This window comes from Fragaria vesca, linkage group LG3 (genome assembly GCF_000184155.1).
Source record: "Fragaria vesca subsp. vesca linkage group LG3, FraVesHawaii_1.0, whole genome shotgun sequence".
NCBI classification, from domain to species: Eukaryota; Viridiplantae; Streptophyta; class Magnoliopsida; order Rosales; family Rosaceae; genus Fragaria; species Fragaria vesca.
The window spans coordinates 10,280,334-10,301,584 of record NC_020493.1 but is presented as its reverse complement, the minus strand read 5'-3'; the positions used below and the strand labels follow the sequence as shown (position 1 = coordinate 10,301,584).

General features: G+C 37.5%; 1 protein-coding gene and 1 pseudogene across 2 annotated transcripts in view; both read right to left on the bottom strand.

Moving 5' to 3' along the window:
• Window positions 1–21,251, bottom strand: part of LOC101292394 — a 1,325,780-nt pseudogene that overhangs the window by 591,683 nt on the left and 712,846 nt on the right. The window contains exons 134-136 of the transcript XR_184374.1: window positions 16,760–16,867; window positions 15,967–16,215; window positions 14,813–14,879 (exon numbers count right to left, since the gene is read on the bottom strand). The product of XR_184374.1 is annotated as an uncharacterized LOC101292394 (transcript). The remainder of the gene's footprint in view (window positions 1–14,812; window positions 14,880–15,966; window positions 16,216–16,759; window positions 16,868–21,251) is intronic.
• On the bottom strand, window positions 2,805–8,574 carry LOC101311449 (uncharacterized protein ycf45-like). Its single transcript, XM_004294026.1, has 9 exons — window positions 7,975–8,574; window positions 7,431–7,645; window positions 6,809–6,959; window positions 5,544–5,735; window positions 4,970–5,132; window positions 4,641–4,876; window positions 4,346–4,525; window positions 4,138–4,260; window positions 2,805–3,553 (listed from the first exon to the last, which is right to left on the bottom strand). The coding sequence occupies exons 1-9, from the start codon at window positions 8,410–8,412 to the stop codon at window positions 3,242–3,244; spliced, it is 2,010 nt and encodes a 669-aa protein (XP_004294074.1). The 5' UTR covers window positions 8,413–8,574; the 3' UTR covers window positions 2,805–3,241.

The following is a 21,251-nucleotide window of genomic DNA, read 5'->3' as shown; positions in this document are numbered from 1 at the left end:
TGTGTAGATCATCTCTGTAAAATTTCAGCCAATTTGGTGATCGTTAAGGCCCTCAAACTTGCGTTTTTCTGTTATATACTTGAACCGGACAGAATTCAGTCCGTCAGATTTGTTTTTCGATTTTGAGGGCCTTAACGATCACCAAATTGGCTGAAATTTTGCAGAGATGATCTAGATATGTCTAGAAGGAAGTTTGAGGAAATTCGATCGGGAAGTGGTGCAAAAATGGAAATCCGCACCAAAAAATCGGTGCGGACATCCGCAGCTGAGAAAATCTATATATATATATATAGACACACACACACAGTTCTTTTCCAGAGCAGTGTCCCGCTTTGAAATTAAAGTGTAGACATCCTTATTTCGCTCACTTTTAAGTTGCATTTCCACAACTCCACATTTTAGTGTCTAAAACACAGTGTGTAGATTATTTTTGCAAAGTTTCATCCAATTTGAAGATCATTTGAGCTTCCGTAATCGTGATTTATAGTTTTACACGAATGAATCTGTTTTGACAGTTTTTGTTCTGTTGATTTATTTAATCTAATTCGATACGTACACTATGTTCTAGACATTGTACGGTTAAGATGTGGAAATGCGACCTAACGTGAGTGAAATAAGAAGATCCACATTTTAATTTCAAACCCGCTTTGAAAGGGAATTATGTGTGTGTGTATATATATATTAATAAAACATGCAATACTGATATATTAACCGGCCGGTTTAATATAAAGGTAAACAGTAAACCGAATCAGTAGATTAGTCAACTAGCTAGCTCGATCTATATCACTATGTCGATATGATGATATAGAACTAGTTTACAAAGGGAGCTGGTATAGTACTGCTATATAAAGAGTTGTCTTCTTTGAATATATAGATAAAATTTTAAAATTCCAAAATTTATTACTCAACAATTGAAGTTACGTACATCTTCCCTGATTATAATTCAAGCCTCTAACTGTAACACAAATCAAGACGGAACAATTCAAAAATGAAGGGAAAAAAATGACTCGTAATGTAAGATCAAGTATGAGACTTGCAATAACATTAAGCTAGCACACTCGTTTCGCCGCATCGTTTTTGTGAGATCCTATAGTACTGCAGCTCGAAAGTTTGATCAAGTCACGTACGGCAGACAGACGTCGTCTAGTGATGGCGTGGATCAGGGCCGCCGGGACTCAAGCGTTTGGAGTCGAAAGGCTTTCCGTCTTGTCTTTGAATACCAGCCCTCAGCACCTTTCTGGCACTCTCCATCATTATCGATCGATCGACGACCTTGGTCTCCTTCAGCAATGGTGCTCGAGCACGAGCTTGATGAAAACCTGGAAATGAAAGCAAGACTAGGAAGATAAAGAACGAGAAGTAGTTAAGCTGGCCAGCCATGTATTATCTAAGGAAGTTGGGAGCTCAGGCCTTCATGGGATACAACTCAAGAGTTAGGGTAGGCTGGGTATATATAGCAGCAATAGAATGCCTCTATCACGTACCAACGTCCGTGCTTGAATGTCGACCGTCATTCGAGTACTTTAATTTAAGTAAAGAACAACAAAATTCATGGTAGTAGTGCATATATCCATGCATCTTCCATATTCTTATCTGAAAAGAAAAAAAAATTCAGACAAGATGATAGTAAAAGAAAAGAGCTGATAAGATCAGTCATCAGCAAAAAAAAAAAAAAAAATTACTTCCTCATTTTGATGAGATTAACTGTATATCACTCAAGATATAATTATCTACAATGCATGAACTTGATTATTTGTAGTTAATTTGCTTGCTAATTATCTATTACAAATGAACTCATGGAAGTTGTGGGCATGGATCTTTGTAAATGGTTACAGCTAATCACTAGCTAGATTGAAACCTTGGGTTGCAAGATTGTTTCGAGTTAACACAATGATAATCTCAAATTCTGCATATATGTGTAGGCTCAATTAATCTACAAAAAGAACAAATTAACATGTAAATATAGTCTTCGACGAGTACCTTATCATATAGACTAATTCAGCATTTTGAAATGAGTTGGTGTTTTCACGTTAAATTTATCATCATTCTCATCGGCTAATTAAACTTGGAAATCATCAATGAGTGTCCTATAAGGTACTCATTACAAATTAACACCTCTAAGAATAACGAGCCGACTTTCATAAAAAACCTACAAGTGTAGGGAGTATTCTTGGTATGCTTTGGGAAACATAATATATCCTTAGCATAAAAGTTCCATGCTTTTTTGGTGTGCCCCTTTATAAAAAACAACATAATGCCCCTGCTATGTTAATAGACTACGTACAAATTAAAGGCCAACAAGTTTTGTCCTACACTTAGGCCAACTTATAATGACTATCAATCCCACTAATATGAAGCCTTTGGCTTATGCAGCATGGTGAATATCTTGTCATGAAGTAGACTTTGGCTCCCAATAGAATTTCCCAACTTAGGAATTTTCCCTAATGAGGGATCTGAGGCATCGAGGCATTTGATCATTGTCATCAGAATCACAATTACACACACACAGGAAACTGCCAGACTTGGTATAAAGTTACAAAGCAACCGTACCCTTTTACAATCAGCTTCTGGCATTACTGGAATCAATATTGTTTCTGTGATCTGCGTCTGACTTACCTCCAATACCAACCTCTGAAATTGGAGCAAACTTGGGTCATGACAAGCTCCTCTTTCACTTCAGTAGCCTTATTATAACGTTTGCAGGACATTCGCGTGCTTTGTAAAGCTCTCTCTTGTTGCATAGTAATCAAAGGAAATCAATTTTGATTTGCAACAGTTACTTTACACAGTAGATACTAATTAAGAGCCAGAGAATCACCAGGCCATGAACGCTGATCAATTGTCGGTTGCGCATCACACTTTACAGAAGCCGACATTTATGATGACTTGACCTTAGGTCTTGCCAAATCAAAAGAAGATCTACGACTTTGTTCCAAATAATCAACTATCAATGCTAAAAGGGAGATTCGCAGGATCCTTGAGCACCAGTTCAATCCATTGCTGGCTTTCGTTAATCTTTCTTTTCGCTAATAATCTTATGCCGCAGCACATGTAAAAAAATGATGAACTGTAGGGCAAAGGCCATATATAGACTTTAAACTTTGACCAACTTCTTTAATGTCTATCAGTACACAGCACATATATTTTGTACAGATCAGGCATTGTCACAGTGCTCACAAGGTAGCCTTTGCATATGAGCAAGGTAAGGTACCAACGATCTAAATTCATCACATCCTGCTTGCTAATCTGGAAGTAATGGTAACCTTTCAACAGTGGGAAGTGAACCGTTTGTGTAACCATTGGTACCCAGAACTTCATCAAATTCATCATCATCATTAGCAGTTCTTTTGCTAGTACGATTCTCTTCAATCTTTGTAGTATGAAACGGAAGGATACGGAGATGTACATCTGCCTCCTGACCAATTCTTTCTGCTTCTAGTTTGTATTTGCGAACAAGGTCAATCTGAAGAGACATAATGTGGGATGGCCTCGGAAGAAGGTCTACAGGTTCCCCTTTTGGAATTACAACCTGCTCAATGGCTATTCTTGCCTCCTGTAAGACAGTATTGAACGAAAAGTTATTGACCTAGGTATCGGTTAAATACAGTGTCCCAAGGGACTGGAGAAGAATAGCACCCACTTTTTTCTTTTCTTTTTTGTCAGAGAAAGCATATGCGAAATGTGAATACCCCTTGAAGCCACAGGTAAAATACCTGGTAAAGAAACCCAATCTAGCTATCCTAACTTGATGCTGTGTACTATTAATGATTTCTACAGAGGGTGGTAATTACTAATTATATTGGTAATACAGGGTTCTACCTTGTTTTGTTTCTTGTTAAGTCACAATTCATGGGGAGTCAATAACAAGAATAGGTATGAAGCTAAAGAGCAGGTTTCTACCAAGAATATATCAACAGATTGGGTATGAAGCTAAAAAGCAGGTTTCTACCAAGAATATATCAACAGATTGGGGATTCAATTTAATGTACTTCAACTCTGTTGACTTGTGTTACTGATTATGCAGAAGTTGATGATGGGAAGAGAGAATTCATTTCTTGCCTAATTTAAGAAATCGATAGAAAATAGAATCACAATAGATGTTCTGAAAATGTGGAGCTTGACAAGGTTTATAATTACCTCTAGAGCATCAACCTTCTCAGACGATTGCATGTTATCTACTGGTGCATAATCGTTCAAACCACCGTAATAATCATTCAATAGTAACCGTAGTGCCTTTTTAATTTCCACCAATGCGCTTGTCTTGAGAAAGAGAAAAAAACAATGGTGATCGAAACAACGAGTATGAGTAAACTACTAGGAAATAAACTAATGCAGTGTTGATTACCTTAGTGACATAAATGGGTGTGCCATGAGATCTAGCAGCAGCCTGAATCCCGGGATTCTTCTTGAGCTTGGATTGCATGGCGAATAGTGCATCTGCCTTGCTGATATCATCTGTTAACTTGATAGCAGCCTCATCCATCTTCAACTGTTTTATCCCTTGCATCACAGTGGCTTCTAGGATCTAAAATAAATATTTTGTAAGTTGTGTATTTAACAGACTCGCCAGAAATGAGCATCAGGAAAGTTTTAATTGACATAAACAGAATTGTTTAATTTGCAAAATTATGATGTCTTACCCCATAAACAAACAATCGAAGTTCCATCCCTTCATCCTCAGAATCCACTTGCATATATGGAGAGACTTCAGGAGTAAAATCAGTATAACCATATCCTTTGTCACTCATATTGTTGTCAACTTCTATAACATTATCATCTTCTTCATCCAAGGAACTGGAGAGCAAATTTTCGCTTTTAGTAGTTTCTTCTGATCCCTGAGAGTTAATTTTGCGAACTTCGAAATTTGGGAAACGACCTTAACCAACATAACATGATTTTCAGATTTGATTCAAAACTATGGGAAAGGAAAATGAAGTAGGACAGGTTTTACTTTTCTTAAGAAACATACCTGAGAGGATAGCATCCACCGTTGCTTCTAAGCTAGGATGAACTCTTAATTCTGTCTTTGAAATTATCTCCACCCCACAACTAAATGATGCAGGTCCTTTCCTTTCTAGCACAGTCTTTTGAACCCCCCTCCGGCTGGCCTCTTCATCTCCTAGTGTCACACTCTAAAGTGAACGTATTAATGTAACCAAAGCCAAAAAATAACTTCAACTTATATAATTAAGAGTAAGAAATAACCAAAAATCAAAGAGAAAGTTGTAACTAGCAGAAGAGATTGCTAACTACCACACTTTAGAACAACACAGAGGTCCATAAGATCAGGCTCATCGATCAAGAGAAATATACAAAAACCAAAGAAAATGAGGAATTCAAACAATCCACGAACTAATTGCTAGTGACCCATGAAATTCTACATAATTCAGGTAATACAAGAATATAAAAGTCCATTTAAAAATGCAATATTGCCATGCCAATGTTGTTGAATGTAGTATAAAGGGAATGAAACCTAAGATCTAAACCATCCCAAAGCACATGCAGTTGATTGCAATAATAAATTTTTGCTATAGCCTCCATACCTGTACACCTCCAACAAGCATTTCCAATGAAGGATTCATTATCAGATTCTCGATTGTTACTCCATGAGCAGTGGCCACTAGCTGGATTCCACGTTGTGCAATTGTGCTTGCAGCCATTGCTTCAAGTTTAGTGCCAATTTCATCAATTACAATCACTTGCGGCATATGATTTTCCACAGCTTCTATCAAGACCTGAATAAAAGTACTTACATAGCATGAGAATCAATTAGTTGCGGCAGAAAAAAGTAAGATATAAACTTATTCAAAACTAGAATAAGAGAGGCTATCAATCAATACTGGAAGCATGATCATCATATCATGTTGCTGGGAAAACAAAAGGAGAAAAGCTATATAACCCAGACTAAGAGAAAAGTTTACAGAATGAAATATAAAAATTGCATACAATTTTCAGTTTCCTACTAGCATTAAGTATTGGCAAGCCTTCGAGAAAAAATTGGAAGAGTCTACACAGCATTTCCAACAGTCATGTAACTTTTAAAGCACTATGTAAACCAGTCTTTCCTCGGTAATTACCAATGCATAAATGTTTTTGATTTTATCTTTTACCCCAAGAATATAGAACATCTAACCAAAGAAGTATTGGTCGACACTAGACTAAACACAACTTCACACACATATATCAACAGAGACGGAAAGAGAAGGAAAGAGAGGATTTGAGAGGAGAATAGCATCCTTGTAGGTACTTTCTTGGAATTAAGTAAACACCCCCTCAGAATCATGATGACATAAATTCTTAAAATACGTCGCTTAAACCCAGCATCCAAAAGACATTCAATCTCTTCCTCTTATACATATAGTTTCTAATATCATAATTTTTTACTGCTAGACACTTTATAATGGTTGGGAAGTACTACGTACTTAGGAATTGAGGACTAATTTGTAATGAGAAAAGTGTAGAACTAGTCCAATAATAGTCAGGAATCAGGTGTTAGGTTGATCTTTTACCCTTTCTTAGTTCTTCTTTCTTTTTTTTTGAGAATCTACCCTTTCTTAGTTCTAAGTATGTTGTAGAGCTATTTATAATGGTTGGGAAGTACTGCGTACTTAGGAATTGAGGGCTAATTTGTAACGAGAAAAGTGTAGAACTAGTCCAAAAATAGTCAGGAATCAGGTGTTAGGTTGATCTTTTCCACTTTCTCAGTTCCAAGTATGTTGTAGAGTTATAAAACTCATTGGGAAAAGAATAACACACGCCATAATTCTCTAGCTTCATCATTCAACAGTTCTGATCACATGGTTCATACCTTATGTTGCATATCAGAGATGGGGACTTGCATTCGCCGAGCATTGCCTATTCCTGCATGAGGTATATCACCATCCCCACCAATCTCATTGGAGGTGTCAACAATCATCACACGTTTCTTATGATCGTTTGCAAGCATCCGAGCTACTTCCCTGCACGTTAAATATTATGGAAATCAGATCGATACTTCTCAAGAACTAACAAAAAAGTGCATCTTCTGAGATTACACATTGCATAACATTTATAACAATTTACCAATGGACTTGCAAACCTTTGTCTTGGTTCTTCAGGGTTATTGATTACACACCGCCCAAAGATAAAACTCTTCCTGATAACCTATATAATTACTAAGAGACTCGAAAACAACAACTATAGCACTTGCTTTGAGAGTTGTGGGAAATATAAACGTATCATAAAGTTTCTCATGGAAACAACCATCTGTTTAATTGGTGAGGAAATTGCAATGCGGGCCGCATAAAGAAATTAAGCCAAGGTTTCTATTCTTTCGCAAGATAATGTAGCTCGATTACAGTTACATGGGCTTGCATTTTTCCTGCATCATAATCTTACTTTGTTGTAAAATGGTGACCCAGGACAAACATAAAGAAAGGGAAAAAACTAACCTGATAATCGTTGTTTTTCCCACCCCAGGAGGCCCAATGAGCAACAAAGAAAGGCCATCCCGAACCAAATCTCGCAGCAAACTAGCACTACCTGATATCGCCCTACCAACACGACAAGTCAGACCAATAATAGCACCCTTCCGATTCCTAATGGCACTAATGCGGTGCAGTGTCCTGCTAATGCCTGCTCGGTTGTCAATTGCAAAATCACCCACCTACAACAAGCAGCTACAAAAGCTAAACATGGTATGCCCTTGAACAATGACTTTTGAAGAAACAATATGAAAGTACAACAAGTCTACCACATTTCAGCTCTCTCTTCCTCCCTAATCCCTACCAATGCTCTGTCACTGGTCAATCAAAAATCTTGACTCATACTAAATTCAAAACCATATTCATCTATGCTTTTACAAACCCATCAACAAAAACTCATCACAGACCAAACCCAACACTAAAACAATCAACTTTAAACTCCCACCACATAAAAGTTCAACCTTTATCCAATCAAATCCATCAAACACTTGGTGGGCATAAACCATTTTACCTGAGAAGTGGCCTGTTCAAGATCCTGAACCGTAATCAGATTCTCCGACAGCACAAAGTCGCCGGAGGGAAACCGGGCCAGCGGCTTACGGCCCAAATCCATAACCACTTCAATCAACTGATGAAGCTCCGGGTGCTCCTTCACTCTCTGCCGCATTTCCTCCGGCAAAAGGGCCAAGAGCCGGCCAAGTTCCACCTCGAAATCCTCCTCCTCCGGCGAAGAAGAACATGATGAAGCTGAAGAACATAAACAACCCAGAAAAGGCCTTGAATACCCAGATGGGATTTTGGCGCGTAATTGAGGAAAAGATGGGTTTGGTGGAGATTTAAGGGGGAAAGATTGAGTCTTGCATTGGAATTTGGGAGGTAAAGGTGGGATTAGGGGTTTGGGGATTGGGAGAGGTTGGGGGCTAAGGAGATGAACACAGTTGGAGAGCATCTGTTGTTTTTTGGAGGGAAGAGCAGAAGATATGCATCAAGTGGGAGGCTGTGATTCTTTTCCTTTCTTTTTTTGTTCTTTGGGTTGAGAATTCTAGGAGAGGGAAAGGTTTGAAAGGTCGATGTGCTAGTCTTATGCTGCTTTGATTATTTTTTCTTGCTTTTTTTTATTTTTTATAAATGGGGGAATATGCAGAACAAGAACATCTATTCTCTTGAGAACATGCAATCGTTGATGAGTTTATACATCTTTATTGAAGAAAGATAAGAAAGATTACATATCATTAAATTTGTTGAGACTCGATCAATTTCCGTATGATAATTCAACAGTTACAACTTTAAGAAGCACTGCGGGCTTATTCCAGGGGAGACACCACGTTCCATTGCTCAATTGCTTACATGGACCAGTCGGTTTTACGTACCACGTACATTTGTGATCTGTATATTGACAATGATAATCTCTTCCCCATATATATGAAGAGATTACATATATACATGTGTGATCTCTAGCTAGTAAATTAATCGAGGAAAAGCAAACTATCATAAAGGCAAACATGAACACGTACTGTTATGAAGGAGAACCCCATCAATTGAATTCTAGGGGATCCTTCAATCACTTTTTTTTGGATTAATTTGCTGCTTTCATAGCCGCTGTGTTTGCTATGCAAGGGTTTGTGTTTGGCTGGAGGAAATGTGGCTTCTTCTTTTTTTGGCTGAATGAGGAATTGGGGCTTTGGTGGTCTTAACTGCTTCCGATAGATGGAGGGATTCCCAGCTCCTACACATATATAATGGGAGAATCCGGACGGGCTTCTCTCTCTAGTCTAGACTTGCAGTACTTTTCTATATATATGCAAAGAGATTTCTACTTGGATTATTCTATTTCGGCATTTACAAATTAAAGAAGACTGAAAAAGAGAACAAGTGCTTGAAAGATGTTGGTGCTCAGCTAATGTATTTAGGGCGCATGTATTTATTACTATGTTGCACGGACACGGACACGGATACGGCGACACGATACGTACCGACACGGCGACACGGTAAAACTCAAAAACTGCATTTTCGACACGGGTCGGACACGGCAAATATAAATACTTATTTATATATTTCTAATTAATAAAAAAATGCTCAAATATGAATAAATTCATCACATTACTGAAATAATGTTCTAAATTTAAGCAATTGCATAACTGTAAGTCTGTAACAAATAACATAAAAGAGAGTCAATATTTAATCTAAAGGATGATTAACAAATAGTCATATCTAATTCAACACATTCATTAAACTGAATGAAAAAACAACATTCCTAACCCCATAACAACACCAACCGCCTAAAACCCCATAATTAAGGTATTCAAAATACATAAGAGCAAGGCACGCATGCATTGACATCATCATTTATCCTTGATAGATAAAATGATTCAAGTTCATAATTAACAACATAAAAGCTAAAAAGAAGCAATCCATCAACTTTGGGCAGTAGCAATTCTCTGAGATTAAGACTTCAAAACAACTCAATTTTGCAAACATCTCCTCCTGCAATCACCAAAGACTTCAAAGCTGAGATTAAGACTGACCTTACAACCAAAGAGAGGGTTTAGGCGGCCGGCGGCTGTAGGCGGAGGCGTCGTCGGCGGAGGAAGAGTAGCTGTGACAGAGAAAGGCGATGTCGATCTCTCTCTGCCCGAGAAAACTAACAGAGAAAGGCGACGCCGGTGGAAGGGTCGAAGATGACGAGGTTGAGGATGCGGTACATGTCGATGAGGTGCTCCAAAAATGTGCCGTGCTTGTGCCAGCACTCACCCGCTCCAACTGACTCAAGGACTCACTCAAGGACTCGTACTAGCTTTGGCAGATTCTTGTCGATTGACTCGTACTAGATCGACTTGTGCCAGCGCTCACCCGCTCCAGCTCACCGCCCAAGAATGGACGGCCAATTCTAGATCGACTCGTACTAGCTGTGTCGCATCTGGAACACCCTCCCCTCGACTTCCTTTTTCAGTTTTTTTTGTTCCTCTTCTATGTTAGTGGGCTTCCTCTTCGATTAGGTATTAGTTCTTGTTTTTTTTTTTTTCAGTCAACACGCTGACATGGCGTGTCTCAGGCTGACGTGGCGTGTCAGTCAACGTGTCCAAAAAGTCAACTTTTTTTGACACGCCACGTGGCGTATCGGACACACATTTTGGTGTATCGTATCGGTATCGGTGTATCGGGAGTGTCGGACACTCCGACACTCCATAGGGTGGAGTATTGGTGTAACATAGATTTATTATATAACCCAATTGGCATGAATCGCATGATAAACCTGTTTATTGATGTAATTGAGGTAAGCCTTCGGTATGGAAGCAGCTCACTCATGCATCATGCCCCGGCCTTAGTTTATGTACATGATATTCTCCATCTAAGGGAGTCCTTCTAGTGAGGACCCTTAAGTTGAGGACTAGTTGAGGACTTTTCGGTTTATGGTTTAAAAAACCTATTTTTCAATCACATCTTGGCATCTCATCCGTTCAGTTTTTAGGTCTATATGTGTAGATCAACCCTACAAATTTTCAGCCAAATCGGTGATCGTTAAGGTAACAAACTAGATCAAATTAATGGTTGAACCAAATATGTCAAACATTAACCGTTCAAGTTCATAATTGGTAAATCACATTTATGAATGTCTTAACGATTTTCAATATGGCTAAAAATTTACAGAAATGATCTACTTATAAATACCTATAAACTGAACCGTTAAGATGTGCATATAAGATCAAAAAGTGGGATAAACTAAAAAGTTTTCAACTAATCCTCAACTTAAGAGTCCTCATTATAAGGGTTTCCTTCCCCAAACTCCAGGAAAAAGAGGAGTTGGAAGTAAAAACATTCTGGACATGCATTGTCTTTACCAATACTCTTTTCGAATACCTAAGAAATGTGCAAGTCGGCGAACAGAAGAGGACGACAAAGCCACAAAGGTAGCTAATTAATCACTGGAAATAATAGTAGTAAAGCACTTTGGTGTTTCATGGACCAGGAATCAGTGTTATTATTATGTATGATTGTATATGGGAAGCTAGGAAGCTTAAGATCGCATGAGAATGTCTGGACAATATGTAGAACAGCAATGAATATATGTATGAGAGAAGGTACTCCAAGTTTTTTCTTTTGGAGGAGGCCCTCAGCAGTGGATACAAACCCAGCACTTACGTACCGCGCGTGTCTTCTAATATGGCATAATGTTCCTTTTGACATAAACCCTAGCTAGCTTTACTACCTGCCACTTCCAGGCTTATACGTACACATGCCCTGATAGATCTATATAAGCATACAAATGAGACTCTCTGTTGATGAAGAGCAAAACGATCGAGCAAGACAGGAACACGAGCAACTCGATCACCAAGTCAATAATGTACTCTATAATGTCTTTAGGTATATATGTTACTTGTCCAAGTCTCCAAGAGAAGAGTGACCAACCGTCTTTTCTCAGTTGTCGATCATTGCATTAATTCTTTGGTCATGCGCAAGAAGAAAAAGGAGACAGATATCGCTCTATCTTTCACTATCAACTGAAGCAACAGACCCCGATAGTGATGAGGAAGCTAGCTAGTTCTGAATCGAATTTGCTAAGTACCGGAAAACAAATTAATAAGCAATGATCGATGGTGAAGAACTGGACTTTGGTGTATGGTGGAAAATGAATCGATCGAGCTTTTGAATATGAAAAATCAATGACTTGACTCACTTGAGCCTTTGAATGAAACTCTAGCTTACTACCAACCACGTACGTCCAGGCTGCTAGGGCTTGTGTATCCATGCCTTCTCGTTAACCAAAATTCTGAATATATGCAATAACCAACCCAATGATTATAAATTTAGAATGAGGTTAAGAACGGAAAAGTTCGTCCATAAATTTCATATGATCATATAGGTATTCGTTACCAATGCCTAGATAAATAATAAATTCCTCATCAAATTATGGATGAACAAATTTTAAAGAAAGCTTTCCATATATATAATTGGATAGCTCATACAGTCATATTCCCTTTCTCGTTTTCGCCTTGGTTCTTTGGCTAACATACTCGATCGGGTTCACTTAAGCTCTGAGCGTTGGATCGATATCCTTATTAGCTATATACACAATCACAGCTAGTAAATTAGAAGCAAAAGATTTCCAGAAACACTTGTATATATACCAAGCATTTTTCACGTTAAAGCCAATTATTAATGGGAACAGGGCTTGTAATTTGGGTCTTGTCGAAACCAACCAACCATAGTTGGTATACTAAAGACTCAATAACCGACTTACTTAGTATGGTATACCGTATCGGTCTGGGTAACATGGTTGGTATTTGGTATTGAGATTTACATACCATCGGTATACCGTATCAACCATATATGTGTACTTATACAAAAATACACATATATCTATGTAGGAAACGAGAATTGAACCTCCAATTTGTTACAAAAAACCTTCGCTCCCAACCACTGAAGCATAAAACGTCTTCATTATGATACATGCATATTTTATATTTATAACATCCTACATATATAAATAATACGAAATGTTAAGAATCTGTTGCAGATGTGAGACTCGAAGTTTAAACCTTTTCTAAACAACTCTCACTCCTAAAGCACAAGACACCATTATTGTAATATATGTATTGTTTTATATTTGTAACATCTTATAGATATAAATACAATTAAAATATAAAATGTTAAAACTTTGGCAAGAGGTATGTTTCAAAATCATAACTGCTCTGATGGAAAATATGACCACATACAACTAAACCAAAGCTATCATTGCATTATATTTGTGCAAAAATTATATTTATCACTTCAGTTTTTAGGTCACAATCTAAACTTGGTAGAGGCATATTACCAACCGTATCAACCAAGTACCAACCCTACCAACTAAGTTTGTCACACCCTAATTTTCGAAGGATAAATTTCAAAAATTTGGGCATGATATAACTTACAATAATATATTCCCCAAGACCTGTTCAATAACTTAAAGAAGACTAAACTTAATTGCAGAAATGTAATGTCAACACAACTCAACATCGAGTCAAATATTACATTTCCATGTTTACATAAACTTGAAAGTCAAGAAATAAAAACACTCGAATGAATTTAATGCTGTCTACCAAATATAATAATATAAAGCGTACAGCAATTAAAAACCCTGCCACTATGCTTTCGCCTCAACCCCGCTGTCATCACCTGCGGTCTAACCCCTACACCATGAATTAGTGCACAGGGTTGTAAACAACAAACCCGGTAAGCTAAAAAGCCCTTATGAGTAACTCCCAAAAATAACTCAATCCAACATCACATAAGATAAAACCGGTAATTCCTGCCTTAGAACTTAGTTCAGGAATCGCCTCAAACAAGAAAATTCAAAAGAGAGTAAATAAGAAAACACAACAATTTCCAAAACAATGAATCTTGCAAAAAGAATAGTTCAGGAATTTCACTAAAAATACACAAATAAGATTGAAAATCTCCTACATTAAGCATAGTTCAAGAGATACTCAAAACAATGAAATTAATTGACAACAATTAAGAACAATGTTAAAACCACATAACCAATACTTTTACAAATAAACATGTACTCATGAGTCCCAGATACCAATAAGGTATCTCCCATGACCTACAACAAACACATGTACCCATGAGTCCCAGATATTAATAAATACCTCTCATGACCGACAACAACAATTTATGTACCCATGGGTCCCAGATACCTCCCATGACCTACACCGACAGACGGACTAGAGCTATATTCCTAACTGTAACCAATCATCCGGCCAAAGGCTTGGAACCCAGTTTGACTGTCCAATATCAAATAACAAAATAATAATAGCATTATAACCGTAACCAATCACCCGGTTAAAGGCTTGGAACCCGGTTTAACTATTTAAACAACAAATCACAATAGACTAGAATCGTCATAATCGTAACCAATCACCCGATTAAAGGCTTGGAACTCGGTTTGACTATCTAAACCACAAATCACAATATAATAAAATCATCATCAATCAACACAAGGAGCACATCATAAAAATTAAATTCTTCCGCATAGATATATTTATACGAACAAACATAGATATCCCCACAAGAATAATCTATCAATAGCCTAAAACATTATGATCACATGAACCTTAAAAATAATCATATCAAAGGAAAACTTGTTTTATCTTACCTATGAGCCGTTGGCGATCAAGCTCATATATTTTAAAACAAATAAAAAAACAATAATTTTAAATTATAATCATCAATATAATCATCATCATTTTATTATCACAATCATCACAATCATCATCATCACAATCATCATCATCATAATCATAATAATTTTCACCATAGTAACCATAAATAAATGGTCCGAAAGTGAACCTTGGTGAGATTTTACTCACCTAAATACTCTCGTTGCGTCTTCACAAAAACACAAGAAACAAACTCACTAACAACTCCACAAGCTACCTAATTAACACAATTAATAACGTTAGTAATTTCTCACAAGGATCAAAGTACCCTTATCCAACCCTTAACTTAAAGGTTGCCCAAAGAAGGGCAATCCTTCCTCCAAGACCTCCCATGGTCACTGGACACTCATCAACAATCCATACTACCTCCAAGTTCAAACTTTCAAGGTTTACAACACTACTAGAAAAAGTTCTTAGGTGACGAAATTTTTTCGTCACCTAAAAGCTTATGTCGTCATGTAAACACTAAAACGACGAAAATTTCATCACCTAAGAGTCGTCATCTAAGGCCGGTGGTTAGAGCACTCAGGTGACGAAAATATTAATTTTGTCATCTTATTTTTCGTCGCCAAGATACTTAGACGACGAAAATAATTTCGTCGCCAAGCTACTAGGCTGACGAAAATAATTTTGTCGCCAGGCTACTGAGCTGACAAAAATAATTTCGTCGCCAAGCTACTTAGCTGACGAACCAAGCTACTTAGCTGACGAAAATAATTTCGTCGCAAGGCTACTTAGCTGACGAAAGCACTAACAACGATCAGTTTGCTGACAATTCTTTCATCGGGCTAAGGCCACGAAAGTTTAACTTTCGTCACCTTAGTACTATTTATTTTTATTAAATTTAATTATTAAAACTTATTAAAATCACATTTAATATTAACAAAAAAATAAAAATAAAAGTACTCAATATTGGCCAAAGCAGCACCTGGGGCAGTAGCAAATATATATAATATATATATATATATATATATATATATATATATAATCAAGTTCATATACAAACTCATCAAAAGTACTAGTACTTGATCAATATAGACTTGTTCATACAAAATATATACTACTAGAAAATGAACTAGTGACTATGAAACAAAGTCAATTGAGTCAATGCCTCCATCATCATGATCATCATCATTGGGCTGCTCTTGTGGTGGGACTGCCGGCTAGCATACGCCGAATTTGGTGAAGAGAAACTGCTCACATTGTTAAAGACGTGCCATGATTTGTATGTTCTCTTCCTTAGCTTTTATGGCTTCCTCATTGGCTTTCCGAGCTTCCTCCTTGGCCTTTCAGGCTTCCTCCACAGCAATATCAACAAGTGCAGCTCGTTGGGAACGTGAAGTGCAGCTCCTATCGGGGCCTTGACTCAAACCATAACTGCCTACTAGTCCCATTCCCCGGATCTCGTTCATGTTTCTATGTCCAAATGCTTTTTCAAACAAGATCGCTTGAGTTTGTTGGTCAAAATGAAGATCAATATCTTCTTTCGGAATGCCAGGGTATTCCTTCCTCACATTGTCACGGATCTCATCAACCTTCTCCATCAGTTTAGCCTAACAAAAGAGATATATGTTTTACAAAAACAATTAATATGGAGAATAGAGTTTTGAGGGCAGTAATATCTATATTGCTGAAAGTCATTAATCATAGGCTCTCATCTAGCATTATTAACCCATGTATATTGATTACCACCACATGTTAATCAACCTGCATATATCAAGGTATCAAGAAACTTAGTCTAAGATGTACTCTGCATGACATTAACTGCCACAATTTATTTTTGAAATGTCACTAGTATATGGTTCCTTATTGTGGTTTTTGCTTATGGCATGCATTCTTACATATTACAAGTTACTCATGCAATAGGCAGGAAGTAATGCAAGTTAACTAGTTAATATCCTGCAAAAAAAAAAAAACTAATTCACAATATTGTTGGCTTCCAGAGACCAAGAAGTAATGCAAAGGCGGGAAGTAATGCAAAGGTAGGAAGTAATGCAAAGGCAGGATGTAAACCACTTACTTCATTTTCAGCTACTTTCAGGTTGTGAGCTGAGTCATACGCTTGTGAGTAACTTTTGATAAAATAGAGGTGTTCACCCTAGCCTTGTCCTTCAATTCCTTCGCATTGTAGATGAAAGGCCTCTCCCCGGTGTGGTGATGCAATGTCTTCTTGTCCCGGTTACTCTTGTTTGCAGTCGATCTTCTCTGTAATTTCATCATATTAACACTTTGGTTATTAACATGAAGCTTAACCATCAAAAACCACAAATACAAAACTGAAACTGTTGTAGTAATATATACTTGTACCTAGAGAAACTGTTGTAGTAATCAGTGGAATATATATACTTGTACCTAGAGAAAATGTAAGTAAATGACTTGTACCTTAATCTATCTTGTACAGCAAAGAAAAAACTAAAGCCTTAATTCATTTAGACCATCACATTCATACTGCTGGTGTGATACTAATTAATCAAAAACTCAAGAAACTATAGCCTCCTACAATTTGTTTTAGAAATATGTCAGTCAGCATCAGAAAAAGACATGCAAAAGCCACAAAGTATCTTCAATTGAGTCCTTGGCATCAATTTTATTTTTTACCAATTTCAAATATGGCCAAGAAAAAAAAGAACCAAGAAACTGGTTTTCCAAAGTCAAATGGTCAGAACAACAAAGGCAAAACAACAAAGACACCAACTAGCAATAGCTAGCTACACATACATGTATAAGTACACAAAATGAACACTGAATACAATAAGGGAGAAACTAATCCTTTGGTTTAAACCAACAAACTTTCAGTAGCAACAGTTAGTTATAAAATGAAAGTAATATACCGTGAATCCATCAGACTCGAAGTGTTTAAGGAGCCAGTTCCACTCATCCGGCCGGTGTTCAAACTCTTCTGGGATCTTCCCCGGGTTTTCCTTCCTAATTGTATTTATAGTGCACTTCTAGTTTTTGTACACATTTTTAGCCTTGTCGTCCAACCACTTCCACATGAGCTTATCATCAACATCAAACTCATAAAAGATTTGTTAAAAATTGAACAACATTATTTATCTCATAATTCTACAACTAATTAAGCATTGAGTGAACACATGAACAGCAGAAAAAGTCCTTACAAAGAGTTTAGTGGGCAGCTTCTTCTGCTCATCATCATTAGTGTCACCCCAAGTTGGAGCCACCATGGAAATTTCGTCCGGTATAATGTGGCCGACATCGTGTGTCAACATGCTGCTTAACTCTTTACTCTTCGGACCGTGGCAAAAATCATCCTAAGTTACTTTAATCTTGAATCCAGTCCTCTTGACTATCTCCTCCGCTTTTAAGCCTTTTACCACCCCTGTCTTGGTTTTAGGGGGAGGTGCTGTGAAAAAAAAAAAAAGTTTCTGTCAAAACCAAATGCAAAAGAAACAAACGATCAATAAGTGATTCATTCTAACCATATGTCTAGCATCAAACAGTCTCGAAATTCAGCTATCTCATTGCAAGTTATATGACATGTTTATTGTACAGGTATCTAACATGTCATGAGTGGTATACATCTAATTGAAGGAGTACCAACACATGCAATCAGTTCATATGAGAAGTAAATCGGGTTCATAGAAACTGCATGTCCTTGTCCAAACCATTTGTGTCAATCAAAACTGCCACCTGCAGTTGGACTTGACTATTTGAGCATGTAATAACAACCAAGCTAGGCTCCAATAGTGGTCCATGTTTCACTCAAAATGGATCCTTCCTCAAGAGGATCAAGTAAGAAAAACACAGATATTGGACATCTATCACATATATATAAACCACTAGCTAGCTAGATGAACTTCATATGAGATGATTTCTGATCACCAGATCTCAGTCACCATCATTGCTTCTAAATTTAGAGTTCCATCATCAGTCCAATTTAGATTTAATTTCCATATGACAAGATACCCATAAATGATGATCATTGCTTCAAATAAATCAGACTAATTGGATCTTTTGTACATATTGAAATATCATTCTATGAATCCGATATACTTCTAATGTGAAAGATTAAGAAAATGAAAAACCAACAAGCAGCTCCGGATTCAAAGATCTCAAGAAAAATCATCCAGACAAACAGCTAATGTAGGCAGAATAAGCTCCTGTAAACAAGATATCGTCCATGTGATAATGATGTTTTGTTCTTCTAGTCCTAGAATTCTAATAGGGATGGGTTAACAAAATTAGGCATGCAAATCATATATATATGTCTGTCATTCCAAATCCAACTTATCAATTCACTCATAACTCATTTCCACCGGTATCATCTACAAGCTGGCCCTTCAAACACATAAAATGATAAACAAATGGATGTCTATGGTTTAGTCTTTCAGAAGTTGAAATGGTGGAAGATAACAGACTGTCAACACCCACACCATCTCAATGTATAATAATATCATAGCTATCCCCCCAATCAAAGCATATTAATTTCTACAGCTCAAGATCGATACACTTATGTGCACTCTGAAGTCAGATAAAAAACTAACACTGGCTAAAAGCTCACTGACTCCTACACAAGCAAAACAAAATCCTTCCGAAATATACACATAATCCATGAACACCATCCTAATAAAACGCAACTTGGTGTTATCATAAAAAACATGACTTTATGATAATAATAACAACAATACTCAGAAACCAATATCCAAACCAATACTCATTCCAAAATTTACTCATTCCAAACTAATATCCAAAATTTACTCATTCCAAAGCCAATACTCATTCAGTACACAAAACCTAGAAACCAATATCCAAAATTTACTATACCCAACTAGAAAACCAAACGGTTAAGAGGCAGAGATGAGTACGGGTGAGAAACATTACCTCCTTCAGGACGCGGTTTGCTCCGAACGCTGATCTTAGCAGATGACTGGCCAGTCCGATGATCATCTAGGGAAGGTTCGTCGACATCGGGCAGTGGTGGAGGGAGAGGAGGTGCCGAACTTGACGGAGGCGCCATAGGCCGCGAGGGGACCTCTGTGGGGCGTCGATATTGCTGGGCTACCTCCTGCATCAGTCGCTGAGACTGTTCCGCCTGTCTCTTCCTCTTCCCACTAGTCGGCGGCATAGTGGATGGATGTGGCGCAAGGGAGGAGGAGACGGCGATGTGGAGGAGGAGACGGGGTGTGGAGAAGGAGGAGACGAGATGTGGGGGAGGAGGATACGGGATGTAGAGGAGGAGGAGGAGACAGGATGTGGGGGAGGAGGATACGGGATGTGGAGGAGGAGGAGGAGGAGGATACGATCGATTTAGGGATTTGAGTTAAGCTAGACTTGTTGCCCGGCCTCTATCTGGGTTTACAAACCAAACTCAGCCCACGAAAACAGCCTATCTCGTCACTTAAGTGAAACACAAAGTTTGGCCCAAAAAATTGGCGGAAGTTTGACCCGCCAAATATTAAGAAGTTAGGTGACGAAACCATGAATTTTCGTCATCTAAGTGAACCAAATTTCTTTCTACCATTTTCAAATTTTGGGACTTAGTTGATGAAAACCTAAAAAGTAAAGGTTTTCATAGAAGTTTTGGAAATAATGAGGTATCTCCAGCTCAAGAAATAGTTTTGATACAAGGATTTTTCTTTTTTTCCTAAAAAATACATTTGACAATACAATACAAATGTCATTAAATAAATTATAAATTAAAGAGTGATATATATAGAACAGATGACGATAAAGATTGAAGAGCAGATCGATCGAAACAAGTCTAAACTCGATTTGCTCTAGATTTGGCGTTCGGTGTCCGATTGACTATTATGATACCTTTTTGGAAGCGGAACGGCCCAACAAACCAAACTCGTCGCTTTTTTGCCACGACCTATGGGCTTTTTAGGCCATCCGAGTCCGTTTAATATTTCAAAATGCAGATTTACTTTTTTTTCAGGCATTATTTTTAATAGTTTGTTTTGGATTTGGTTTTCTTTTAATCCATGGGCTTTTAGGCTTTGATGTTAGTTGTCATAGGGTTTATTTGCTCCTATATAAGGAGCATTTATCACTTGTAGTCGTTAGCTTTCGTATTAATAAAAAACCTTGAGTTTAAAGTTTAAAGTATTACACACTCAATTTGACACGACCCACCCCAAATTTCACCCTGAAACCCAGAGTAAGTCGTGCGGGGACCACCTCCAAGGAAAATTTACTGAAAAGATTAAGAAAATCTCCCTTGCAGATGGACAACCCTAACTCGAAAATTTCATATTACACTCTTAATTTATCACTTCTGAACATCGCATAATATACAAAAATTCTAAAGTATTCAGAGCTACTAAACACAAGCGGAAGCAAGAAAACACGAGTAGGTTGAACAGGTAACCTACTGGCGAAAACTGGCAGAAATGCGGGTGACTATGCCTCGTCTCCTACTAGATCAAACCCGAACTCTGCAGACTGGGCAATTTAAAACGAAGGGCCCAGGGGAAAACATTTAATAACGTTAGAGTGAGTGGACAAAAATAAAATAATAAATAAAATATTTATGTTTCCCAAATTAATTTCTAAGGAAAAATCGAATGCATGCCGCAAGCGATAAAAACCCTTTTATCCCCATAAAATATCGAGCCTCTCAGACTCT

What these genes read in the sequence shown, in the direction of transcription:
- LOC101311449 (XM_004294026.1), bottom strand. Translation starts at nt 8,412, where the DNA reads ATGCTCTCCAACTGTGTTCATCTCCTTAGCCCCCAACCTCTCCCAATC. An exon ending in GGAAAAACAACGATTATCAG is followed by an intron (nt 6,960 to 7,430) that starts GTTAGTTTTTTC and finishes TTTAACGTGCAG; the next exon opens with GGAAGTAGCTCGGATGCTTG. An exon ending in TTCGATTGTTTGTTTATGGG is followed by an intron (nt 4,526 to 4,640) that starts GTAAGACATCAT and finishes TATTTATTTTAG; the next exon opens with ATCCTAGAAGCCACTGTGAT.